The 26,876-nt window shown below is 46.5% G+C and overlaps 1 protein-coding gene across 2 annotated transcripts; it reads left to right on the forward strand.

Moving 5' to 3' along the window:
- LOC139539382 (ubiquitin-protein ligase E3A-like) lies at positions 1-26,876 on the forward strand (the record flags this gene model as incomplete). 2 transcript variants are annotated; one of them, XM_071342263.1, is given in 8 exon segments in its annotated part: positions 1-294; positions 2,612-2,756; positions 5,377-5,582; positions 17,039-17,203; positions 21,215-21,397; positions 23,376-23,449; positions 23,656-23,799; positions 24,259-26,876. In XM_071342263.1, coding segments are annotated over 8 exon segments (1,332 nt in total), but the record flags the coding sequence as incomplete, so codon positions are not given.

The following is a 26,876-nucleotide window of genomic DNA, read 5'->3' on the forward strand; positions in this document are numbered from 1 at the left end:
CCCCTCATCCCCTTCGAGGAGTTTGTCAACGAGCCGTTGAACGATGTTCTGGAGATGGACAAGGACTTTACCTTCTTCAAGGTGGACTCGGAGAGTAAGTTCTCCTTCCAGAGCTGTCCCTTCATCCTCAACGCCTGCACCAAGAGCCTGGGTCTGTACTACGACAACCGCATCAGCATGTACAGCGAGAGGAGGATCACGGCGCTCTACAGCCTGGTACAAGGACAGCAGCTCAACCCGTATCTCAGGCTCAAAGTACGACGAGACCACATCATCGACGACGCCCTCGTCAGGGTGAGTCACAGACACACACACATATAGTACCAGTCCAAAGTTTGGACACAGCTACTCATTCAAGAGTTTTTCTTTAGTTTTTACTATTTTCAACATTGTGGAATAATAGTGAAGACATCAAAACTGTGAAATAACACATATGGAATCATGTAGTAACCAAAAAAGTGTTAAACAAATCAATATATACAGTATCAAGAAAAAGAATGTGAACCTTTTGGAAATACCTAGATTTCTGCATAAATTGGTCATAAAATCTAGATCACAACAATAGACAAACAGTCTGCTTAAAGTAATAACACACAAACAATTATATGTTTTCATGTCTTTATTGAACACACTGTGTAAACATTCACAGTGCAGGGTGGGGAAAGTATGTGAACCCTTGGATGTAATAACTGGTTGACCCTCCTTTTGGAAGCAATAACCTCAACCAAACATTTTTTGTAGTTGTGGATCAGACCTGCACAGCGGTCAGGAGCAATTCTGAATTTGGGCTACAAAACTGTTTCAGTTCAGCAATATTATTGCGATGTCTGGTGTGAACTGCTCTCTGAGATACTGTGGCATGACCTCCAATCGGGTTGAGGTCAGGACTGACTGGGCCACTCCAGAAGGCAGTGCTTCTTCTGATCTTAGGTCTTCTGAGATCTTTGTTCGAGGCATCACATCAGGCAGTGCTTCTTGTGGGGGTTTTTTTAGGGCAAGGCAGGTCTAACCAAGATCTCCAATCTCATCTCATTGATTGGGACTCCAGGTCAGCTGACTCCTGACTCCAATTAGCTTTTGGATAAGTCATTAGCGTACAGGTTCACATACTTTTTCCAACCTACACTGTGAATTTAATGATGTATTCAATATAGAAAAGAAAAATACAGTAATTTGTGTTAGTTTAAGCACACTATGTTTGTCTATTGTTGTGACTTAGAGTCCAGATCAAATTCTATGACCAATTTATGCAGAAATCCAGATAATTCCAAAGGGTTCACATATTTTTCTTGCCACTGTATTTTATATTTGAGATTCTTCAAAGTAGCTACCCTTTGCCTTGATTGACAGCTTGATTGCACACTCTTGGCATTCTCTCAACCAGCTTCACCTGGAATGCTTTTCCAACCGTCTTGAAGGAGTTCCCACATATGCTGAGCACTTGTTGGCTGCTTTTCCTTCACTCTGCGATCCAGCTCATCCCAAGCCATCTCAATTGGCAGTTCTTAGCACGGATAATTCCTGCCTATAGGAAGGGAGTAGCAGAATGGAGTCGTCATCTGATTTGCCGAAAGTAGGTCGTGGGAGGGCCTTGTAGCAACGGTAGAGTTTTTGAATCTCAACTACTATAGTCAATGTGTTTGTAGGACTTCGGTAGCGTTTTCCTCAGATTTGCTTTGTTAAAGTCCCCAGCTACAATAAATGTTGCCTCAGGATATGTAGTTTCCAGTTGCACAAAGTCTAGTGTAGTTCCTTGAGGGCCGTCGTGGTATCGGCTTGAGGGGGAATATACTGCGATATGGCTGCGACATTAGCCGAAGAGAATTCTCTTGGGAGGTAATATGGTCAGCATTTGAGGTATTCGAGGTCGGGTGAACTGAAGGACTTGAGTTCCTGTCCGTTACCACAATCACACCATGAGTGGTTAATCATGAAACATACACCTCCGCATTTCTTCTTCCCGGAGAGTTCTTTATTCCCGTCTGCGCGATGTACTGAGAACCCAACTGGCTGTATGGACAGGGACAGTATATCCGGAGAGAGCCATGATTCCATGAAACAGAGTATGTTACAGTCCCTCATGTCTCTCTGGAAGAAGGTCCTCGCCCTGAGCTCGTCTACGCTATTGTCCAGGGACTGAACATTAGCGAGTAATATACTCAGAAGCAGTGGATGGTGTGTACGCCTCCTGACTCGGACTAGAAGTCCACTTCGAATACCTCGTCTCCGTGGCATCTTGGAGTAGCCTCTGGGACGAACAAAGGATCCAATTCAGATAAGTCATATTTATGTTCGAAATGCAGGTTCCTGTACGCTATAATATTGCAGAGTTGCTTAGGAGCAGAGTGGCCATGTCGATCGGACTCCCTGTAGTTATCTGTGTTTTAATTATTTTTGTCAGACAAGCTCGGTGTCTATCGTTGATTTGATTAAAACACATTGGATGTGTCTATATATGGAAAAAATACACGTTTTAACATTTCTACCAATCGATTGGTGGAAAAGAACAGACGACTCTCGGTCCACCAACACCAGGCTAGGGCTAAGGTGAATGGGAAGGGTTCCTCTGTGTGTCTGTCCCTCTCCTAACCTAATGGTCGGCGTCCTACAGTTAGAGATGATCTCCATGGAGAACCCAGCGGACCTGAGGAAGCAGCTGTTTGTGGAGTTTGAAGGCGAGCAGGGCGTCGACGAGGGAGGGGTCTCTAAAGAGTTCTTCCAGCTAGTCCTGGAGGAGATGTTCAACCCTGATATTGGTGAGATGTTCTGCTTGGAATTGAATGCTGTATCTGTGGTTGATTAAAATACAATGTAGTCTCTCAGGCTTTGCGTTATACATGTTATATGTAATCCAAAGACACTTTCCTAATGCACTGTATATAGAAATGTTTCTAAACCCCTTCTGTTTTTCCACGTTTTGTTACGTTACAGCCTTATTCTAAAATGGATAAAGTAAAAAGTAAAATCCTCAATCTACATTTTAATGACAAAGCGAAAACAAGTTTTGATGAAGAATAGCTGCTGCCTTGGCAGGAGATAATGGGGATCCATAATAAACCCCGGGAAGAGTAGCTGCTGCCTTGGCAGGAGCTAATGGGGGTCCATAATAAACCCCAGGAAGAGAAGCTGCTGCCTTGGCAGGAACTAACGGGGATCCATAATAAACCCTAGGAAGAGTAGCTGCTGCCTTGGCAGGAACTAATGGGGACCCATAATAAACCCCAGGAAGAGAAGCTGCTGCCTTGGCAGGAACTAATGGGGATCGGTAATAAACCCCAGGAAGAGTAGCTGCTGCCTTGGCAGGAACTAATGGGGATCCATAATAAACCCCAGGAAGAGTAGCTGCTGCCTTGGCAGGAACTAATGGGGATCCATAATAAACCCCAGGAAGAGAAGCTGCTGCCTTGGCAGGAACTAATGGGGATCCATAATACACCCCAGGAAGAGTAGCTGCTGCCTTGGCAGGAACTAATGGGGATCCATAATAAACCCCAGGAAGAGAAGCTGCTGCCTTGACAGGAACTAATGGGGATCCATAATAAACCCCAGGAAGAGCTGCTGCCTTGGCAGGAACTAATGGGGATCCATAATAAACCCCAGGAAGAGTAGCTGCTGCCTTGGCAGGAACTAATGGGGATCCATAATAAACCCCAGGAAGAGAAGCTGCTGCCTTGGCAGGAACTAATGGGGATCCATAATACACCCCAGGAAGAGTAGCTGCTGCCTTGGCAGGAACTAATGGGGATCCATAATAAACCCCAGGAAGAGAAGCTGCTGCCTTGGCAGGAACTAATGGGGATCCATAATAAACCCCAGGAAGAGAAGCTGCTGCCTTGGCAGGAACTAATGGGGATCCATAATAAACCCCAGGAAGAGTAGCTGCCTTGGCAGGAACTAATGGGGATCCATAATAAACCCCAGGAAGAGAAGCTGCTGCCTTGACAGGAACTAATGGGGATCCATAATAAACCCCAGGAAGAGTAGCTGCTGCCTTGGCAGGAACTAATGGGGATCCATAATAAACCCCAGGAAGAGTAGCTGCTGCCTTGGCAGGAACTAATGTGGATCCATAATAAACCCCAGGAAGAGAAGCTGCTGCCTTGGCAGGAACTAATGGGGATCCATAATAAACCCCAGGAAGAGAAGCTGCTGCCTTGGCAGGAACTAATGGGGATCCATAATAAACCCCAGGAAGAGTAGCTGCTGCCTTGGCAGGAACTAATGGGGATCCATAATAAACCCCAGGAAGAGAAGCTGCTGTCTTGGCAGGAACTAATGGGGATCCATAATAAACCCCAGGAAGAGTAGCTGCTGCCTTGGCAGGAACTAATGGGGATCCATAATAAACCCCAGGAAGAGAAGCTGCTGTCTTGGCAGGAACTAATGGGGATCCATAATAAACCCCAGGAAGAGTAGCTGCTGCCTTGGCAGGAACTAATGGGGATCCATAATAAACCCCAGGAAGAGTAGCTGCTGCCTTGGCAGGAACTAATGGGGATCCATAATAAACCCCAGGAAGAGTAGCTGCTGCCTTGGCAGGAACTAATGGTGATCCATAATAAACCCCAGGAAGAGTAGCTGCTGCCTTGGCAGGAACTAATGGGGATCCATAATAAACCCCAGGAAGAGTAGCTGCTGCCTTGGCAGGAACTAATGGGGATCCATAATAAACCCCAGGAAGAGTAGCTGCTGCCTTGGCAGGAACTAATGGGGATCCATAATAAACCCCAGGAAGAGTAGCTGCTGCCTTGGCAGGAACTAATGGGGATCCATAATAAACCCCAGGAAGAGAAGCTGCTGCCTTGGCAGGAACTAATGGGGATCCATAATAAACCCCAGGAAGAGAAGCTGCTGCCTTGGCAGGAACTAATGGGGATCCATAATAAACCCCAGGAAGAGTAGCTGCTGCCTTGGCAGGAACTAATGGGGATCCATAATAAACCCCAGGAAGAGAAGCTGCTGCCTTGGCAGGAACTAATGGGGATCCATAATAAACCCCAGGAAGAGAAGCTGCTGCCTTGGCAGGAACTAATGGGGATCCATAATAAATACAAAAGTAAAGGGTCTGAATACTTATGTAAATGTGATATTTCAGGCTTTTTAATTTCCCAAAACCCGTTTTTGCTTTGTCATTATGGGGTATTGTGTGTCGATTGATGACGTAAAACATTTTTGTTGTCCATTTTAGAACAAGGCTGTAACGTAACAAAATGTGGAAAAAGTCAAGGGATCTGAACACTTTTGCGAATGCACTGTATGTTAGCCATAGACACTTTTCTATTAAAAAAAATATATATTTTTAAAAAGTTTTAAACTTGAACTTAATATTCACAAACAAATTGTTCATCTGTTTTCTTGGTATTAATGTCCCTCCAGGCATGTTTACATATGATGAGTCCACCAAGCTGTTCTGGTTCAACCCGTCCTCTCTGGAGAATGAGGCCCAGTTCACCCTGATAGGCATCGTCCTGGGCCTGGCCATCTACAACAACTGCATCCTGGATGTTCACTTCCCCATGGTGGTGTACAGGAAACTGATGGGGAAGAAAGGGACCTATCTTGACCTGGCAGACTCTCACCCGGTACTGGAACATATTTCAACCTGTTTCAATGTCATTAATGTAACATGTTTAAACCCGGTACTGGAACATGCTGAAATAAGTTTAAATGTCATTTTTAAATCGGTCTATGTAATTAAAAAGTGTTTCAGGTTAGACAACTACTACAAGAGCTGTGTATATTTTTTTATTAAAAACCTTGTCATTTCAAGGTAATTACAAGGTAACCTTGTAACACATAGTGTTAGCTATGTGTTAATATAGGGCGCTTATCCTTCTGTTAGCTACGTATTATTATAGCGCGCTTATCCCTCTGTTAGCTACGTATTAATATAGCGCGCTTATCCCTCTGTTAGCTACGTATTAATATAGCGCGCTTATCCCTCTGTTAGCTACGTGTTAATATAGCGCGCTTATCCCTCTGTTAGCTACGTGTTAATATAGGGCGCTTATCCCTCTGTTAGCTACGTATTAATATAGCGCGCTTATCCCCCTGTTAGCTACGTATTAATATAGCGCGCTTATCCCTCTGTTAGCTACGTATTAATATAGCGCGCTTATCCCTCTGTTAGCTACGTATTAATATAGCGCGCTTATCCCTCTGTTAGCTACGTATTAATATAGCGCGCTTATCCCTCTGTTAGCTACGTGTTAATATAGCGCGCTTATCCCTCTGTTAGCTACGTGTTTTTATTTATTTTTTATTTTTTTATTTTTTTTCACCTTTATTTAACCAGGTAGGCTAGTTGAGAACAAGTTCTCATTTGCAACTGCGACCTGGCCAAGATAAAGCATAGCAGTGTGAACAGACAACACAGAGTTACACATGGAGTAAACAATAAACAAGTCAATAACATGGTAGAAAAAAAAAAGAAAAAAAAATGAGAATCTATATACAATGTGTGCAAAAGGCATGAGGTAGGCAATAAATCGAATAATTACAATTTAGCAGATTAACACTGGAGTGATAAATCATCAGATAATCATGTGCAAGAAGAGATACTGGTGTGCAAAAGAGCAGAAAAGTAAATAAATAAAAGCAGTATGGGGGGTGAGGTAGGTAAATTGGGTGGGTAGTTTACAGATGGACTATGTACAGCTGCAGAGATCGGTTAGCTGCTCGGATAGCAGATTTTTAAAGTTGTTGAGGGAGATAAAAGTCTCCAACTTCAGAGATTTTTGCAATTCGTTCCAGTCGCAGGCAGCAGAGAACTGGAAGGAAAGGCGTCCAAATGAGGTTTTGGCTTTAGGGATGATCAGTGAGATACACCTGCTGGAGCGCGTGTTGCGGGTGGGTGTAGCCATCGTGACCAGTGAACTGAGATAAGGCGGCACTTTACCTAGCATAGCCTTGTAGATGACCTGGAGCCAGTGGGTCTGACGACGAACATGTAGCGAGGGCCAGCCGACTAGGGCATACAGGTCGCAGTGGTGGGTCGTATAAGGTGCTTTAGTAACAAAACGAATGGCACTGTGATAAACTGCATCCAGTTTGCTGAGTAGAGTATTGGAAGCTATTTTGTAGATGACATCGCCGAAGTCGAGGATCGGTAGGATAGTCAGTTTTACTAGGGTAAGTTTGGCGGCGTGAGTGAAGGAGGCTTTGTTGCGGAATAGAAAGCCGATTCTTGCTTTGATTTTGGATTGGAGATGTTTGATATGAGTCTGGAAGGAGAGTTTGCAGTCTAGCCAGACACCTAGGTACTTATAGATGTCCACATATTCTAGGTCGGAACCGTCCAGGGTGGTGATGCTAGTCGGGCGTGCGGGTGCAGGCAGCGAACGGTTGAAAAGCATGCATTTGGTTTTACTAGCGTTTAAGAGCAGTTGGAGGCCACGGAAGGAGTGTTGTATGGCATTGAAGCTCGTTTGGAGGTTAGATAGTACAGTGTCCAAGGAAGGGCCGGAAGTATATAGAATGGTGTCGTCTGCGTAGAGGTGGATCAGGGAATCGCCCGCAGCAAGAGCAACATCATTGATGTATACAGAGAAAAGAGTCGGCCCGAGAATTGAACCCTGTGGTACCCCCATAGAGACTGCCAGAGGACCGGACAACATGCCCTCCGATTTGACACACTGAACTCTGTCTGCAAAGTAGTTGGTGAACCAGGCAAGGCAGTCATTAGAAAAACCGAGGCTACTGAGTCTGCCGATAAGAATATGGTGATTGACAGAGTCGAAAGCCTTGGCCAGGTCGATGAAGACGGCTGCACAGTAATGTCTTTTATCGATGGCGGTTATGATATCGTTTAGTACCTTGAGCGTGGCTGAGGTGCACCCATGACCGGCTCGGAAACCGGATTGCACAGCGGAGAAGGTACGGTGGGATTCGAGATGGTCAGTGATCTGTTTGTTGACTTGGCTTTCGAAGACCTTAGATAGGCAGGGCAGGATGGATATAGGTCTGTAACAGTTTGGGTCCAGGGTGTCTCCCCCTTTGAAGAGGGGGATGACCGCGGCAGCTTTCCAATCCTTGGGGATCTCAGATGATACGAAGGAGAGGTTGAACAGGCTGGTGATAGGGGGTGCGACAATGGCGGCGGACAGTTTCAGAAATAGGGGGTCCAGATTGTCAAGCCCAGCTGATTTGTATGGGTCCAGGTTTTCCAGCTCTTTCAGAACATCTGCTATCTGGATTTGGGTAAAGGAGAAGCTGGGGAGGCTTGGGCGAGTAGCAGCGGAGGGGGCGGGGCTGTTGGCCAAGGTTGGAGTCGCCAGGAGGAAGGCATGGCCAGCCATTGAGAAATGCTTGTTGAAGTCTTCGATTATCACGGATTTATCGGTGGTGACCGTGTTACCTAGCCTCAGTTCAGTGGGCAGCTGGGAGGAGGTGCTCTTGTTCTCCATGGACTTTACAGTATCCCAGAACTTTTTGGAGTTAGAGCTACAGGATGCAAATTTCTGCTTGAAAAAGCTGGCCTTTGCTTTCCTGACTGACTGCGTGTATTGGTTCCTGACTTCCCTGAACAGTTGCATATCGCGGGGGCTCTTCGATGCTATTGCAGTTCGCCACAGGATGTTTTTGTGCTGGTCGAGGGCAGTCAGGTCTGGAGTGAACCAAGGGCTATATCTGTTCTTGGTTCTGCATTTTTTGAACGGAGCATGCTTGTCTAATATGGTGAGGAAGTAACATTTAAAGAATGACCAGGCATCCTCAACTGACGGGATGAGGTCAATATCCTTCCAGGGTACCCGGGCCAGGTCGATTAGAAAGGCCTGCTCGCAGAAGTGTTTTAGGGAGCGTTTGACAGTGATGAGGGGTGGTCGTTTGACCGCGGACCCGTGGCGGATACAGGCAATGAGGCAGTGATCGCTGAGATCTTGATTGAAGACAGCAGAGGTGTATATGGAGGGCAGGTTGGTCAGGATAATGTCTATTAGGGTGCCCATGTTTACGGATTTAGGGTTGTACCTGGTGGGTTCCTTGATGATTTGTGTGAGATTGAGGGCATCAAGCTTGGATTGTAGGACTGCCGGGGTGTTAAGCATATCCCAGTTTAGGTCACCTAACAGAACAAACTCTGAAGCTAGATGGGGAGCGATCAATTCACAGATGGTGTCCAGGGCACAGCTGGGAGCTGAGGGGGGTCGGTAGCAGGCGGCAACAGTGAGAGACTTATTTCTGGAGAGATTAATTTTTAAAATTAGAAGTTCGAACTGTTTGGGCATAGACCTGGAAAGTATGACAGAACTTTGCAGGCTATCTCTGCAGTAGATTGCAACTCCTCCCCCTTTGGCAGTTCTATCTTGACGGAAAGTGTTATAGTTGGGTATGGAAATCTCAGAATTTTTGGTGGCCTTCCTAAGCCAGGATTCGGACACGGCAAGGACATCAGGGTTGGCAGAGTGTGCTAAAGCGGTGAGTAAGGCAAACTTAGGGAGGAGGCTTCTGATGTTGACATGCATGAGGCCAAGGCTTTTTCGATCACAGAAGTCAACAAATGAGGGTGACTGGGGACATGCAGGGCCTGGGTTTACCTCCACATCACCCGAGGAACAGAGGAGTAGTAGGATGAGGGTGCGGCTAAAGGCTATCAAAACTGGTCGCCTAGAGCGTTGGGGACAAAGAATAAAAGGAGCAGATTTATGGGCGTGGTAGAATAGATTCTGGGCATAATGTGCAGACAGGGGTATGGTGGGGCGTGGGTACAGCGGAGGCAAGCCCAGGCACTGGGTGATGATAAGAGAGGTTGTATCTCTGGACATGCTGGTCTCAATGGGTGAGGTCACCGCATGTGTGGGGGGTGGGACAAAGGGGGTATCGGAGGTACGGAGAGTGGAACTACGGGGTCCATTGCAAACCAAAACAATGATAACTAGCCTGAACAACAGTATGCAAGGCATATTGATATTTGAGGGAGACATACAATAAGGCATAAAGTGATTGCAGGTCTTGATTGGGAGAGCTAGCTAAAACAACAGGTGAGATAACAGCAGCTAGTCAGTTAACACAGCAGCAGCAGGTAAAAATGGCGACGGCTAGGCAGAGAGGGTCGGATTAACTACACACAGATCCTGAGTTAAAGCACAGAGCCAACAGATAAAACACAAATAAACGGAATGGAGTACCGTGAATTAATGGACAGTCAAGCAAGCATCAGCTATGTAGCCAAGTGATCATAGTGTCCAGGGGGCAGCCGTAGATGGAGCAGTGAGGCCTCCACTAAGCTAGCCCGCGGCGTAAGATTGTTCGATAGACCTGTTCAGATAGCAGCCGATATGCTCAAGACAGCTAACGATTAGCGGGCCGCAGTTAGCATATGGGCGTTCAGGTTACGTCGCGATGGAGGGGCCAGTTGAATAACTCCCTCGGGCAGATAACGTCGGTATCCCAGTCGTGAAGGCCCGGTGGGGCTCCGCATCGGCAGTAAAACGGGTCCGGATAGGTGATTGTAGCCCAGGAGTGGCTGATGGAACTCTTCAGCTGGCTAGCTCCGGGATAATTGGTGTTTGCTCCGGAATTGATGTTAGCCAATAGTCACTCGGATAGCAGCTAGTTAGCTGCAAGATCCAGGTGTAAATGTCCAGAGCTTGCGGTAAAAATCCGGGGATATGGAGAGAAAATAGGTCTGGTATGCTCTGGTCTGAGTCGCGTTGTACAAAACTGGCAATAGTTTTCCGAGCTAAAGGATAGCTGATAAGCGCTAGCTGTGGTTAGCTGAACTACTCACGTTAGCTTGTGAGCTGGCTAACTTCTGGCTAGATGAATAACTCCCTCGGGCAGATAACATTTACATTACATTTAAGTCATTTAGCAGACGCTCTTATCCAGAGCGACTTACAAATTGGTGCATTCACCTTATGATATCCAGTGGAACAACCACTTTACAATAGTGCATCTAACTCTTTTAAGGGGGGGGGGGGGTTAGAAGGATTACTTTATCCTATCCTAGGTATTCCTTAAAGAGGTGGGGTTTCAGGTGTCTCCGGAAGGTGGTGATTGACTCCGCTGACCTGGCGTCGTGAGGGAGTTTGTTCCACCATTGGGGTGCCAGAGCAGCGAACAGTTTTGACTGGGCTGAGCGGGAACTGTACTTCCTCAGAGGTAGGGAGGCGAGCAGGCCAGAGGTGGATGAACGCAGTGCCCTTGTTTGGGTGTAGGGCCTGATCAGAGCCTGAAGGTACGGAGGTGCCGTTCCCCTCACAGCTCCGTAAGCAAGCACCATGGTCTTGTAGCGGATGCGAGCTTCAACTGGAAGCCAGTGGAGAGAGCGGGGTGACGTGAGAGAACTTGGGAAAGTTGAACACCAGACGGGCTGCGGCGTTCTGGATGAGTTGTAGGGGTTTAATGGCACAGGCAGGGAGCCCAGCCAACAGCGAGTTGCAGTAATCCAGACGGGAGATGACAAGTGCCTGGATTAGGACCTGCGCCGCTTCCTGCGTGAGGCAGGGTCGTACTCTGCGAATGTTGTAGAGCATGAACCTACAGGAACGGGTCACCGCCTTGATGTTAGTTGAGAACGACAGGGTGTTGTCCAGGATCACGCCAAGGTTCTTAGCACTCTGGGAGGAGGACACAATGGAGTTGTCAACCGTGATGGCGAGATCATGGAACGGGCAGTCCTTCCCCGGGAGGAAGAGCAGCTCCGTCTTGCCGAGGTTCAGCTTGAGGTGGTGATCCGTCATCCACACTGATATGTCTGCCAGACATGCAGAGATGCGATTCACCACCTGGTTATCAGAGGGGGGAAAGGAGAAGATTAATTGTGTGTCGTCTGCATAGCAATGATAGGAGAGACCATGTGAGGATATGACAGAGCCAAGTGACTTGGTGTATAGCGAGAATAGGAGAGGGCCTAGAACAGAGCCCTGGGGGACACCAGTGGTGAGAGCACGTGGTGCGGAGACAGATTCTCGCCACGCCACCTGGTAGGAGCGACCTGTCAGGTAGGACGCAATCCAAGCGTGGGCCGCGCCGGAGATGCCCAGCTCGGAGAGGGTGGAGAGGAGGATCTGATGGTTCACAGTATCAAAGGCAGCCGATAGGTCTAGAAGGATGAGAGCAGAGGAGAGAGAGTTAGCTTTAGCAGTGCGGAGCGCCTCCGTGACACAGAGAAGAGCAGTCTCAGTTGAATGACTAGTCTTGAAACCTGACTGATTTGGATCAAGAAAGTCATTCTGAGAGAGATAGCAGGAGAGCTGGCCAAGGACGGCACGTTCAAGAGTTTTGGAGAGAAAAGAAAGAAGGGATACTGGTCTGTAGTTGTTGACATCGGAGGGATCGAGTGTAGGTTTTTTCAGAAGGGGTGCAACTCTCGCTCTCTTGAAGACGGAAGGGACGTAGCCAGCGGTCAGGGATGAGTTGATGAGCGAGGTGAGGTAAGGGAGAAGGTCTCCGGAAATGGTCTGGAGAAGAGAGGAGGGGATAGGGTCAAGCGGGCAGGTTGTTGGGCGGCCGGCCGTCACAAGACGCGAGATTTCATCTGGAGAGAGAGGGGAGAAAGAGGTCAAAGCACAGGGTAGGGCAGTGTGAGCAGAACCAGCGGTGTCGTTTGACTTAGCAAACGAGAATCGGATGTCGTCGACCTTCTTTTCAAAATGGTTGACGAAGTCATCAGCAGAGAGGGAGGAGGGGGGAGGAGGGGGAGGAGGATTCAGGAGGGAGGAGAAGGTGGCAAAGAGCTTCCTAGGGTTAGAGGCAGATGCTTGGAATTTAGAGTGGTACAAATTGGCTTTAGCAGCAGAGACAGAAGAGGAGAATGTAGAGAGGAGGGAGTGAAAGGATGCCAGGTCCGCAGGGAGGCGAGTTTTCCTCCATTTCCGCTCGGCTGCCCGGAGCCCTGTTCTGTGAGCTCGCAATGAGTCGTCGAGCCACGGAGCAGGAGGGGAGGACCGAGCCGGCCTGGAGGATAGGGGACATAGAGAGTCAAAGGATGCAGAAAGGGAGGAGAGGAGGGTTGAGGAGGCAGAATCAGGAGATAGGTTGGAGAAGGTTTGAGCAGAGGGAAGAGATAATAGGATGGAAGAGGAGAGAGTAGCGGGGGAGAGAGAGCGAAGGTTGGGACGGCGCGATACCATCCGAGTAGGGGCAGTGTGGGAAGTGTTGGATGAGAGCGAGAGGGAAAAGGATACAAGGTAGTGGTCGGAGACTTGGAGGGGAGTTGCAATGAGATTAGTGGAAGAACAGCATCTAGTAAAGATGAGGTCAAGCGTATTGCCTGCCTTGTGAGTAGGGGGGGAAGGTGAGAGGGTGAGGTCAAAAGAGGAGAGGAGTGGAAAGAAGGAGGCAGAGAGGAATGAGTCAAAGGTAGACGTGGGGAGGTTAAAGTCACCCAGAACTGTGAGAGGTGAGCCATCCTCAGGAAAGGAACTTATCAGGGCGTCAAGCTCATTGATGAACTCTCCAAGGGAACCTGGAGGGCGATAAATGATAAGGATGTTAAGCTTGAAAGGGCTGGTAACTGTGACAGCATGGAATTCAAAGGAGGCGATAGACAGATGGGTCAGGGGAGAAAGAGAGAATGTCCACTTGGGAGAGATGAGGATCCCAGTGCCACCACCCCGCTGACCAGAAGCTCTCGGGGTGTGCGAGAACACGTGGGCAGACGAGGAGAGAGCAGTAGGAGTAGCAGTGTTATCAGTGGTAATCCATGTTTCCGTCAGTGCCAAGAAGTCGAGGGACTGGAGGGAAGCATAGGCTGAGATGAACTCTGCCTTGTTGGCCGCAGATCGGCAGTTCCAGAGGCTGCCGGAGACCTGGGACTCCACGTGGGTCGTGCGCGCTGGGACCACTAGGTTAGAGTAGCAGCGGCCACGCGGTGTGAAGCGTTTGTATGGTCTGTGCAGAGAGGAGAGAACAGGGATAGACAGACACATAGTTGACAGGCTACAGAAGAGGCTACGCTAATGCAAAGGAGATTGGAATGACAAGTGGACTACACGTCTCGAATGTTCAGAAAGTTAAGCTTACGTTGCAAAAAATCTTATTGACTAAAATGATATAGTACTGCTGGCTGGTGAAATAGGCTAGCTAGCAGTGGCTGCGTTGTTGACTTTGTTTGAAAGTGTAGCTGGCTAGGTAACCTCTAACTGGCTAGGTAACCTCGACAATTACTCTAGACTACACAATTATCTTGGATACAAAGACGGCTATGTAGCCAGCTAAGATCAAACAAATCAAACTGTTGTACTGTAATGAAATGAAATGTAATACTACCTGTGGAGCAAAACGGAATGCAACTACTCGCTCCAACCCGGAAGTGCGTATCGTAGAGGGAGAGGCAATAGAAGTGTTGTTTCTTGTATTATTGTCTTTTGTGTCTTTAGAGGACTGCTTCACCTTAATGTCCCCTTTCCCTTTTCTTCTGTCCTTATTTTGTCCCACTTTGTCCCTTCTTTGTCCCTTCTTCTCTTCTGCCAACTAGACACTCCTTGTTAGCTAGCTAGCTTCTTCCAGGAATGTCCCTAGCAACTGCCTAGCAACAGGTAAACAACTTAGCTAGCTAAGAAAACGGTATAATTTTATGAAAAATTGTTACTTTTTCAAAAGCCTTTCTTCTTTGTTTGCTGCTTGTTTGGTCTCCTATTCAGTTTGCAGTTTTCTTTTGATTTTTTTTTCGATGTACTTTACTCTAAAAAAACATTTAAATTTCAATATTTGTAGGAGCTCATCTTTTCAGCTGCTGCTGCTTAATTTTAATTATTAATTAATTATTTAATTAATAACGTCGGTATCCCAGTCGTGAAGGCCCGGTGGGGCTCCGCATCGGCAGTAAAACGGGTCCGGATAGGTGATTGTAGCCCAGGAGTGGCTGATGGGACTCTTCAGCTGGCTAGCTCCGGGATAATTGGTGTTTGCTCCGGAATTGATGTTAGCCAATAGTCACTCGGATAGCAGCTAGTTAGCTGCAAGATCCAGGTGTAAATGTCCAGAGCTTGCGGTAAAAATCCGGGGATATGGAGAGAAAATAGGTCTGGTATGCTCTGGTCTGAGTCGCGTTGTACAAAACTGGCAATAGTTTTCCGAGCTAAAGGATAGCTGATAAGCGCTAGCTGTGGTTAGCTGAACTACTCACGTTAGCTTGTGAGCTGGCTAACTTCTGGCTAGCATTTTGTTGTTAGATTTCGGATACGAGGTGAATAATACCTTTGAGGAGAAAAAAAAACACATCCGCACCACATTTGGTGAGGTAGGTTGCAGGAGAGTGTTTTGAAGTTGAGTTTTTAAGAAGAAAAAAATATATATAAAAAGAAATGCGAAGAAAAATATATAAAAAATATATACACGGGACAGGACGAGGACAAAGGACATCTGACTGCTACGCCATCTTGGATATGTGTTAATATAGCGCGCTTATCCCTCTGTTAGCTACGTATTATTATAGCGCGCTTATCCCTCTGTTAGCTACGTATTATTATAGCGCGCTTATCCCTCTGTTAGCTACGTATTATTATAGCGCGCTTATCTCTGTTAGCTACGTATTAATATAGCGCGCTTATCCTTCTGTTAGCTACGTATTAATATAGCGCGCTTATCCCTCTGTTAGCTACGTATTAATATAGCGCGCTTATCCCTCTGTTAGCTACGTATTAATATAGCGCGCTTATCCCTCTGTTAGCTACGTATTAATATAGCGCGCTTATCCCTCTGTTAGCTACGTATTATTATAGCGCGCTTATCCCTCTGTTAGCTACGTATTAATATAGCGCGCTTATCCCTCTGTTAGCTACGTATTAATATAGGGCGCTTATCCCTCTGTTAGCTACGTATTATTATAGCGCGCTTATCCCTCTGTTAGCTACGTATTAATATAGCGCGCTTATCCCTCTGTTAGCTACGTATTAATATAGCCCGCTTATCCCTCTGTTAGCTACATATTAATATAGCGCGCTTATCCCTCTGTTAGCTACGTATTAATATAGCGCGCTTATCCCTCTGTTAGCTACGTATTAATATAGCGCGCTTATCCCTCTGTTAGCTACGTATTAATATAGCGCGCTTATCCCTCTGTTAGCTACGTATTAATATAGCACGCTTATCCCTCTTAGCTACGTATTAATATAGCGCGCTTATCCCTCTGTTAGCTACGTATTAATATAGCGCGCGTATCCCTCTGTTAGCTACGTATTGGTGGTGTCTCCCATTTATACTGACTGACAGCCTGGGGTCTCTCCCATTTATACTGACTGACAGCCTGGGGTCTGTCCCATTTATACTGACTGACAGCCTGGGGTCTGTCCCATTTATACTGACTGACAGCCTGGGGTCTGTCCCATTTATACTGACTGACAGCCTGGGGTCTGTCCCATTTATACTGACTGACAGCCTGGGGTCTGTCCCATTTATACTGACTGACAGCCTGGGGTCTGTCCCATTTATACTGACTGACAGCCCGGGGTCTGTCCCATTTATACTGACTGACAGCCTGGGGTCTGTCCCATTTATACTGACTGACAGCCTGGGGTCTGTCCCATTTATACTGACTGACAGCCTGGGGTCTGTCCCATTTATACTGACTGACAGCCTGGGGTCTGTCCCATTTATACTGACTGACAGCCTGGGGTCTGTCCCATTTATACTGACTGACAGCCTGGGGTCTGTCCCATTTATACTGACTGACAGCCTGGGGTCTCTCCCATTTATACTGACTGACAGCCTGGGGTCTGTCCCATTTATACTGACTGACAGCCTGGGGTCTGTCCCATTTATACTGACTGACAGCCTGGGGTCTCTCCCATTTATACTGACTGACAGCCTGGGGTCTGTCCCATTTATACTGACTGACAGCCTGGGGTCTGTCCCATTTATACTGACTGACAGCCTGGGGTCTGTCCCATTTATACTGACTGACAGCCTGGGGTCTGTCCCATTTATACTGACTGACAGCCTGGGGTCTGTCCCATTTATACTGACTGACAGCCTGGGGTCTCTCCCATTTATACTGACTGACAGCCTGGGGTCTGTCCCATTTATACTGACTGACAGCCTGGGGTCTGTCCCATTTATACTGACTGACAGCCTGGGGTCTGTCCCATGCCAGGTTCAGTACCAGAGTCTGAAGGAGCTGCTGGACTATGAGGGCGACGTGGAGGAGGACATGATGATCACCTTCCAGATCTCACAGACTGACCTGTTTGGAGACCCCATCACTTACGACCTGAAGGAAAACGGGGACAAGATACCTGTTAATGCGGACAATAGGAAGGTAAGACACCTGTTCGTGAGGACCGTCTAAAGGTAAGATACCTGTTAGTGAGGACAGTAGAAAGGTGAGATACCTGTTAGTGAGGACAATAGAAAGGTGAGATACCTGTTAGTGAGGACAATAGAAAGGTGAGATACCTGTTAGTGAGGACAATAGAAAGGTAAGATACCTGTTAGTGAGGACCGTCTTAAGGTAAGATACCTGTTAGTGAGGACCGTCTTAAGGTAAGATACCTGTTAGTGAGGACAATAGAAAGGTGAGATACCTGTTAATGAGGACAATAGGAAGGTAAGATACCTGTTAGTGAGGACCGTCTAAAGGTAAGATACCTGTTAATGAGGACAATAGGAAGGTAAGATACCTGTTAGTGAGGACCGTCTAAAGGTGAGATACCTGTTAATGAGGACAATAGAAAGGTGAGATACCTGTTAGTGAGGACAATAGAAAGGTGAGATACCTGTTTGTGAGGACAATAGAAAGGTGAGATACCTGTTTGTGAGGACAATAGAAAGGTGAGATACCTGTTTGTGAGGACAATAGAAAGGTGAGATACCTGTCAGTGAGGACGGTAGAAAGGTGACATACCTGTCAGTGAGGACGGTAGAAAGGTGACATACCTGTCAGTGAGGACGGTAGAAAGGTGACATACCTGTCAGTGAGGACGGTAGAAAGGTGACATACCTGTCAGTGAGGACGGTAGAAAGGTGACATACCTGTCAGTGAGGACGGTAGAAAGGTGACATACCTGTCAGTGAGGACGGTAGAAAGGTGACATACCTGTCAGTGAGGACGGTAGAAAGGTGACATACCTGTCAGTGAGGACGGTAGAAAGGTGACATACCTGTCAGTGAGGACGGTAGAAAGGTGACATACCTGTCAGTGAGGACGGTAGAAAGGTGACATACCTGTCAGTGAGGACGGTAGAAAGGTGACATACCTGTCAGTGAGGACGGTAGAAAGGTGACATACCTGTCAGTGAGGACGGTAGAAAGGTGACATACCTGTCAGTGAGGACGGTAGAAAGGTGACATACCTGTCAGTGAGGACGGTAGAAAGGTGACATACCTGTCAGTGAGGACGGTAGAAAGGTGACATACCTGTCAGTGAGGACGGTAGAAAGGTGACATACCTGTCAGTGAGGACGGTAGAAAGGTGACATACCTGTCAGTGAGGACGGTAGAAAGGTGACATACCTGTCAGTGAGGACGGTAGAAAGGTGACATACCTGTCAGTGAGGACGGTAGAAAGGTGACATACCTGTCAGTGAGGACGGTAGAAAGGTGACATACCTGTCAGTGAGGACGGTAGAAAGGTGACATACCTGTCAGTGAGGACGGTAGAAAGGTGACATACCTGTCAGTGAGGACGGTAGAAAGGTGACATACCTGTCAGTGAGGACGGTAGAAAGGTGACATACCTGTCAGTGAGGACGGTAGAAAGGTGACATACCTGTCAGTGAGGACGGTAGAAAGGTGACATACCTGTCAGTGAGGACGGTAGAAAGGTGACATACCTGTCAGTGAGGACGGTAGAAAGGTGACATACCTGTCAGTGAGGACGGTAGAAAGGTGACATACCTGTCAGTGAGGACGGTAGAAAGGTGACATACCTGTCAGTGAGGACGGTAGAAAGGTGACAGACCTGTCAGTGAGGACGGTAGAAAGGTGACAGACCTGTCAGTGAGGACGGTAGAAAGGTGACAGACCTGTCAGTGAGGACGGTAGAAAGGTGACAGACCTGTCAGTGAGGACGGTAGAAAGGTGACAGACCTGTCAGTGAGGACGGTAGAAAGGTGACAGACCTGTCAGTGAGGACGGTAGAAAGGTGACAGACCTGTCAGTGAGGACGGTAGAAAGGTGACAGACCTGTCAGTGAGGACGGTAGAAAGGTGACAGACCTGTCAGTGAGGACGGTAGAAAGGTGAGATGCCTGTTAGTGAGGACGGTAGAAAGGTGAGATGCCTGTTAGTGAGGACGGTAGAAAGGTGAGATGCCTGTTAGTGAGGACGGTAGAAAGGTGAGATGCCTGTTAGTGAGGACGGTAGAAAGGTGAGATGCCTGTTAGTGAGGACGGTAGAAAGGTGACATACCTGTCAGTGAGGACGGTAGAAAGGTGACATACCTGTCAGTGAGGACGGTAGAAAGGTGACATACCTGTCAGTGAGGACGGTAGAAAGGTGACATACCTGTCAGTGAGGACGGTAGAAAGGTGACATACCTGTCAGTGAGGACGGTAGAAAGGTGACATACCTGTCAGTGAGGACGGTAGAAAGGTGACATACCTGTCAGTGAGGACGGTAGAAAGGTGACATACCTGTCAGTGAGGACGGTAGAAAGGTGACAGACCTGTCAGTGAGGACGGTAGAAAGGTGACAGACCTGTCAGTGAGGACGGTAGAAAGGTGACAGACCTGTCAGTGAGGACGGTAGAAAGGTGACAGACCTGTCAGTGAGGACGGTAGAAAGGTGACAGACCTGTCAGTGAGGACGGTAGAAAGGTGACAGACCTGTCAGTGAGGACGGTAGAAAGGTGACAGACCTGTCAGTGAGGACGGTAGAAAGGTGAGATGCCTGTTAGTGAGGACGGTAGAAAGGTGAGATGCCTGTTAGTGAGGACGGTAGAAAGGTGAGAACTGTTAGTGAGGACCGTAGAAAGGTGAGATGCCTGTTAGTGAGGACGGTAGAAAGGTGAGATGCCTGTTAGTGAGGACGGTAGAAAGGTGAGATGCCTGTTAGTGAGGACGGTAGAAAGGTGAGATGCCTGTTAGTGAGGACGGTAGAAAGGTGAGAGAACCTGTTAGTGAGGACGGTAGAAAGGTGAGATGCCTGTTAGTGAGGACGGTAGAAAGGTGAGAGAACCTGTTAGTGAGGACGGTAGAAAGGTGAGAGAACCTGTTAGTGAGGACGGTAGAAAGGTGAATATTTTGTTGTAGCCCTGTCCAGAACGTATCTAGTCTATCCCAGGACCGCAGTCATTCCCCTCTTCAAAGGGGGGACACTCTAGACTCAAACTGCTACAGACCTATATCTATCCTACCCTGCCTTTCTAAGGTCTTCGAATGCCAAGTTAACAAACAGATCACCGACCATTTCGAATCCCACTTTACCTTCTCCGCTGTGCAATCTGGTTTCAGAGCTGGTCACGGGTGCACCTCAGCCACGCTCAAGGTGCTAAACGATATCATAACCACCATCGATAAGAGACAATACTGTGCAGCTGTATTCATCGACCTGGCCAAGGCTTTCGACTATGTCAATCACCGTATTCTTATCGGCAGACTCAACAGCCTTGGTTTCTCAAATGACTGCCTCCTGGTTCACCAACTACTTCTCTGATAGAGTTCAGTGTGTCAAATCGGAGGGCCTATTGTCCGGACCTCTGGCCATCTCTATGGGGGTGCCACAGGGTTCAATTCTCGGGCCGACTCTCTTCTCTGCATAAATCAATGATGTTGCTCTTGCTGCGTGCGATTCCCTGATCCACCTCTACGCAGACGACACCATTCTGTATACATCTGGTCCTTCCTTGGACACTGTGCTAACTAACCTCCAGACGAGCTTCAACGCCATACAACACTCCTTCCTTGGCCTACAACTGCTCTTAAATGCAAGTTAAACTAAATGCATGCTCTTCAACCAATCGCTGCCCCAGCCTCCCGCCCGACTAGCATCACTACTCTGGACGGTTCTGACATAGAATATGTGGACAACTACAAATACCTACAGTGAGGGGGGAAAAGTATTTGATCCCCTGCTGATTTTGTACGTTTGCCCACTGACAAAGAAATGATCAGTCTATAATTTTAAATGGTAGGTTTATTTGAACAGTGAGAGACAGAATAACAACCAAAAAATTCAGAAAAAGCCATGTCAAAAATGTTATAAATTATTTTGCATTTTAATGAGGGAAATAAGTATTTGACCCCCTCTCAATCAGAAAGATTTCTGCAGTGGAAGTGAATGATGCCATTTTTAGTTTTGACTGTTTTTCTATCTGTGTTTCTGGTCTCCAGGAGTTTGTGTGTCTGTATGGCGATTACATCCTTAATAAGAGTGTGGAGCGCCAGTTCAAAGCCTTCAGGAGGGGCTTCCAGATGGTCACCAACGAGTCGCCTCTCAACTGTTTGTTTAGACCTGAAGAGGTGGAGCTACTCATCTGTGGAAGCAGGGTAAGGGAACTCATCTGTGGAAGCAGGGTAAGGAAACTCATCTGTGGAAGCAGGGTAAGGAAACTCATCTGTGGAAGCAGGGTAAGGAAACTCATCTGTGGAAGCAGGGTAAGGAAACTCATCTGTGGAAGCAGGGTAAGGGAACTCATCTGTGGAAGCAGGGTAAGGGAACTCATCTGTGGAAGCAGGGTAAGGGAACTCATCTGTGGAAGCAGGGTAAGGGAACTCATCTGTGGAAGCAGGGTAAGGGAACTCATCTGTGGAAGCAGGGTAAGGGAACTCATCTGTGGAAGCAGGGTAAGGGAACTCATCTGTGGAAGCAGGGTAAGGAAACTCATCTGTGGAAGCAGGGTAAGGGAACTCATCTGAGGCCCTTTCTCAATCATTCTTTGTTTACTCGCTTCCTCTCTTCTCGTTTCCTTCTCTAAATGATTTGGGGGGAGAAGGTCACAGGATTGTGAGACTTTCTGGAGGCAGTGATGCACGGAAAGACCAATTGAGCTTGAGCTATAGAAAAGACATTTGGTGTCAGTGTTGGGGTCACTGCTTCATGTTTTCTACACCACCTGATCTAATGCAGCCTGGTGTGTGTGTGTATATATGTATGTGAACTGAGCAAAAAAAGAAACGTCCTCACTGTGAACTGCGTTTATTTTCAGCAAACTTAACATGTGTAGATATTTGTATATGTATTCTAACTTCTTCTACACCACCTGATGTATCTGTCTCCTGTATCTGTCTCTTGTATTCTAACTCCTTCTACACCCCCTGATGTATCTGTCTCTTGTATCAGTCTCTTGTATTCTAACTCCTTCTACACCCCCTGATGTATCTGTCTCTTGTATCAGTCTCTTGTATTCTAACTCCTTCTACACCCCCTGATGTATCTGTCTCTTGTATTCTAACTCCTTCTACACCCCCTGATGTATCTGTCTCTTGTATTCTAACTCCTTCTACACCCCCTGATGTATCTGTCTCTTGTATTCTAACTTCTTCTACACCCCCTGATGTATCTGTCTCTTGTATTCTAACTCCTTCTACACCCCCTGATGTATCTGTCTCTTGTATTCTAACTCCTTCTACACCCCCTGATGTATCTGTCTCTTGTATTCTAACTTCTTCTACACCCCCTGATGTATCTGTCTCTTGTATTCTAACTCCTTCTACACCCCCTGATGTATCTGTCTCTTGTATTCTAACTTCTTCTACACCCCCTGATGTATCTGTCTCTTGTATTCTAACTTCTTCTACACCCCCTGATGTATCTGTCTCTTGTATTCTAACTCCTTCTACACCCCCTGATGTATCTGTCTCTTGTATTCTAACTCCTTCTACACCCCCTGATGTATCTGTCTCTTGTATTCTAACTTCTTCTACACCCCCTGATGTATCTGTCTCTTGTATTCTAACTCCTTCTACACCCCCTGATGTATCTGTCTCTTGTATTCTAACTCCTTCTACACCCCCTGATGTATCTGTCTCTTGTATTCTAACTCCTTCTACACCCCCTGATGTATCTGTCTCTTGTATTCTAACTCCTTCTATACCCCCTGATGTATCTGTCTCTTGTATTCTAACTTCTTCTACACCCCCTGATGTATCTGTCTCTTGTATTCTAACTTCTTCTACACCCCATGATGTATCTGTCTCTTGTATTCTGACTCCTTCTACACCCCCTGATGTATCTGTCTCTTGTATTCTGACTCCTTCTACACCCCCTGATGTATCTGTCTCTTGTATTCTAACTCCTTCTACACCCCCTGATGTATCTGTCTCTTGTATTCTAACTCCTTCTACACCCCCTGATGTATCTGTCTCTTGTATTCTAACTCCTTCTACACCCCCTGATGTATCTGTCTCTTGTATTCTAACTTCTTCTACACCCCCTGATGTATCTGTCTCTTGTATTCTGACTCCTTCTACACCCCCTGATGTATCTGTCTCTTGTATTCTAACTTCTTCTACACCCCCTGATGTATCTGTGTCTTGTATTCTAACTCCTCAGAATTTAGACTTTCACGCACTTGAAGAAACAACCGAGTATGACGGAGGCTACAACAAAGACTGTCGCATTATCAAGTAAAAACATGTAATTTCTCTCCAGAATGACATAGAATGTTAAAATGTTGACATAATGTTTTAGTCCAAAATGTCTCTCTTAAAAATAACTTGACTTTTGAACATGTATTTTAAAAGACAACCATTACACTCCTGCTCATTCTGCTGTAGTAATGTTATTAAATATCATGTTTTATGAAATGCTGTTCTTTATTTCCCACTCGTAGAGACTTCTGGGAGACGGTGCATTCGTTTGGCGAGGAGGATAAGAGACTTTTCCTCCAGTTTACGACGGGGACTGACAGAGCACCCGTAGGAGGCCTGGGCAAGTTAAAGATGATCATCGCCAAGAACGGCCCCGACACAGACAGGTGAGACCAGGCCTCGGGTCCCAAGTTGCATCCTGTTCCCTACGTAGTGTGCTACTGGTCAAAAGTAGTGTGCTACTGGTCAAAAGTAGTGTGCTACTGGTCAAAAGTAGTGTGCTACTGGTCAAAAGTAGTGTGCTACTGGTCAAAAGTAGTGTGCTACTGGTCAAAAGTAGTGTGCTACTGGTCAAAAGTAGTGTGCTACTGGTCAAAAGTAGTGTGCTACTGGTCAAAAGTAGTGTGCTACTGGTCAAAAGTAGTGTGCTACTGGTCAAAAGTAGTGCGCTACTGGTCAAAAGTAGTGCGCTACTGGTCAAAAGTAGTGCGCTACTGGTCAAAAGTAGTGCGCTACTGGTCAAAAGTAGTGCGCTATTTGGACCAGAGGCCTGTTTCAATGGGGCCTCCCAGATTACTTGGACAGATCTATAATCTCTCCTCTCTCTCCCCTCTCTATCTCTCTAGGTTACCTACTTCTCACACGTGTTTTAATGCCTTGCTGCTCCCAGAATACGACACAAAGGAGAAGCTGAAGGAGAGACTTCTCAAAGCCGTCACTTACGCCAAAGGATTTGGAATGTTGTGAAACAAACCAACTACTCTGATTAAAAAAATAAATACATTTCAATGGTTTAAATGTTTTAATGGATAAGGAAGGAGTTTTACAATACAATGAGACATGAGTTCAATTTTTCTTTTTTAAGTGGCATTATGACAAGGAAGTGTTCGAGTGGTGTGTGTGCCAAGATATCAATTAGACAAGACACTTTGATCTACCCCCCCCCCCCACCTCAAATCTCTCTAGTGTACAACCTCTCCTTATTTTCTAGCTTTTTCAAATAGTTTAAAATCAGTCAGAATGCTTACTGGAGCTCGATTCTTCGACGTGTGTTTATTAAAGATGTTTGACGTGTAAAAACATCCGGTCTGAAGCAGGTTATCATCGTGTCTGATTTGTTGTGAAAGTGCACTTAACTTAACGTTCAGAAATGTCAGTGAATGGTATATACACAGGGCTGCATACTTCCGTCCGGTGACATTTTTGTTTGTTTATGGGATCGTAAAAGTCTTCCCAGTCGGTATTCTGTCATCGCCAGCAGTGTTGTCGGTTAAACGAACTAAATTGAAATCCTTCTTCATAATGCATTATAAGTGCATTCTTAATACCTTGTGAGTTATGCATATGGCATTTTAATACCTGACATAGGTGCTTATAAGCATCTATAATGCATTATTAAGAGGGTGTTCATATGAAGTGTTAGCAAGTTGTCTAAGGCAGAGTTTCCCATACTCGGTCCTGCCCCCCCCCCCCTCCCCCCAAAAGCATAATGAGTTTGGTTATTTGAATCGGCTGTGTGCCGCTAGGTCAAAAACCAAAATGTGTAGCCGTGGTGGATCCCAGCACCGGACTGTTCCCACCAAGTACACCAATAGTGTTCCTGCCTCTGTGCAAATGGCACACTATTCCCTGCATAATGTTACTACTTTTGACCAGGGTCCATAGGAGTACACACTCTGTATGGCAAGGGTCTCCAACCCTGTTCCTGGAGAGATACCCTCCTGGAGGTTTTAACTCCAACCCTGTTCTTGGAGAGATGCCCTCCTGTAGGTTTTAACTCCAACCCTGTTCCTGGAGAGATACCCTCCTGGAGGTTTTAACTCCAACCCTGTTCCTGGAGAGCTACCCTCCTGTAGGTTTTAACTCCAACCCTGTTCCTGGAGAGATACCCTCCTGTAGGTTTTATCTCTAACCCTGTTCCTGGAGAGATACCCTCTTGTAGGTTTTAACTCCAACCCTGTTCCTGGAGAGAAACCCTCCTGTAGGTTTTATCTCTAACCCTGTTCCTGGAGAGATACCCTCCTGTAGGATTTAACTCCAACCCTGTTCCTGGAGAGATACCCTCCTGTAGGTTACAACCCTGATGTAGGGTCTCTCTCCAGGAACAGGGTTAGAAAGCCCTGATGTAGGGTCTCTCTCCAGGAACAGGGTTGGAAAGCCCTGATGTAGGGTATCTCTCCGGGAACAGGGTTGGAAAGCCCTGATGTAGGGTATCTCGCCAGGAACAGGGTTGGAAAGCCCTGATGTAGGGTCTCTCTCCAGGAACAGGTTGTTAGAAAGCCCTGATGTAGGGTATCTCTCCAGGAACAGGGTTGGAAAGCCCTGATGTAGGGCATAGGATGCCATTTGGGAAGCAGCCTATATATATATAATGGAGTTGCATGATTGACTATATGTCTACCACTTTGACAAATCACGCTGCTACTTTTGGCTGTAGTTCTGCACACAAACCTTTTCTGATATGTTGGAATAGCTTGCTGTTTAAACATATATATATTGTTTGCAATGTTGATTTTGTATGTCACAGCCCAGACAGAACCGAACACACTGCCCTTTATGGAGTGTTTAAGTTTTAAATCTTTTATTTTAACGCATAATTCGACATTAAAATGTCTAGTTTGCTTTGCATCGCTGCAGCGTATTGTGCCGGGCAATGTTAATATTTTGTAACTAAATCTGGGTAATGTTACCAGAATTTTGGAACCCTTTGCTCACTTTACAGTTAATCGGACCCAGATATTGTGAAATATTGGCGTGGAGAAATGTTTCCTGCGTAATACTATAATAATATAATAATAGCACAGAGTTAATGTGCCACAGCCGTGCTCAGAACAGTGTGTGTTTGGTTCATGTTGTTTTGGATTGATTTGGTGTGACTGGGAATTGTTTATTATGCTGTACAGCACAGGAGGTTGGTGGCACCTTCATTTGGGAGGATGGGCTCGTGGTAATGGTATTAAACACATGGTGGTTTGATGCCATTCGATCCGTTTCAGCCATTATTATGAGCCGTCCTCCCCTCACCAGCCTCCACTGCTGTACACCTGAAAGCCTCCCAATTCCTACAGAATGTTTTTGGTTTAATATCCGATGTGTGCAACAGGAAAGGACAGAAAGGAAGTATTTAGTAGTTTGCTGCCTGGTTTATTTGATCAAAATGATATCTCATGAGATGAAGGAATGTGCAAACATAATGAAACACTTGATGTGTCAACATAATGCAAAATAAAAGTTAATTTTTTTA

Source organism: Salvelinus alpinus, chromosome 15 (assembly GCF_045679555.1).
Source record: "Salvelinus alpinus chromosome 15, SLU_Salpinus.1, whole genome shotgun sequence".
In the NCBI taxonomy this organism is placed as follows: domain Eukaryota; kingdom Metazoa; phylum Chordata; class Actinopteri; order Salmoniformes; family Salmonidae; genus Salvelinus; species Salvelinus alpinus.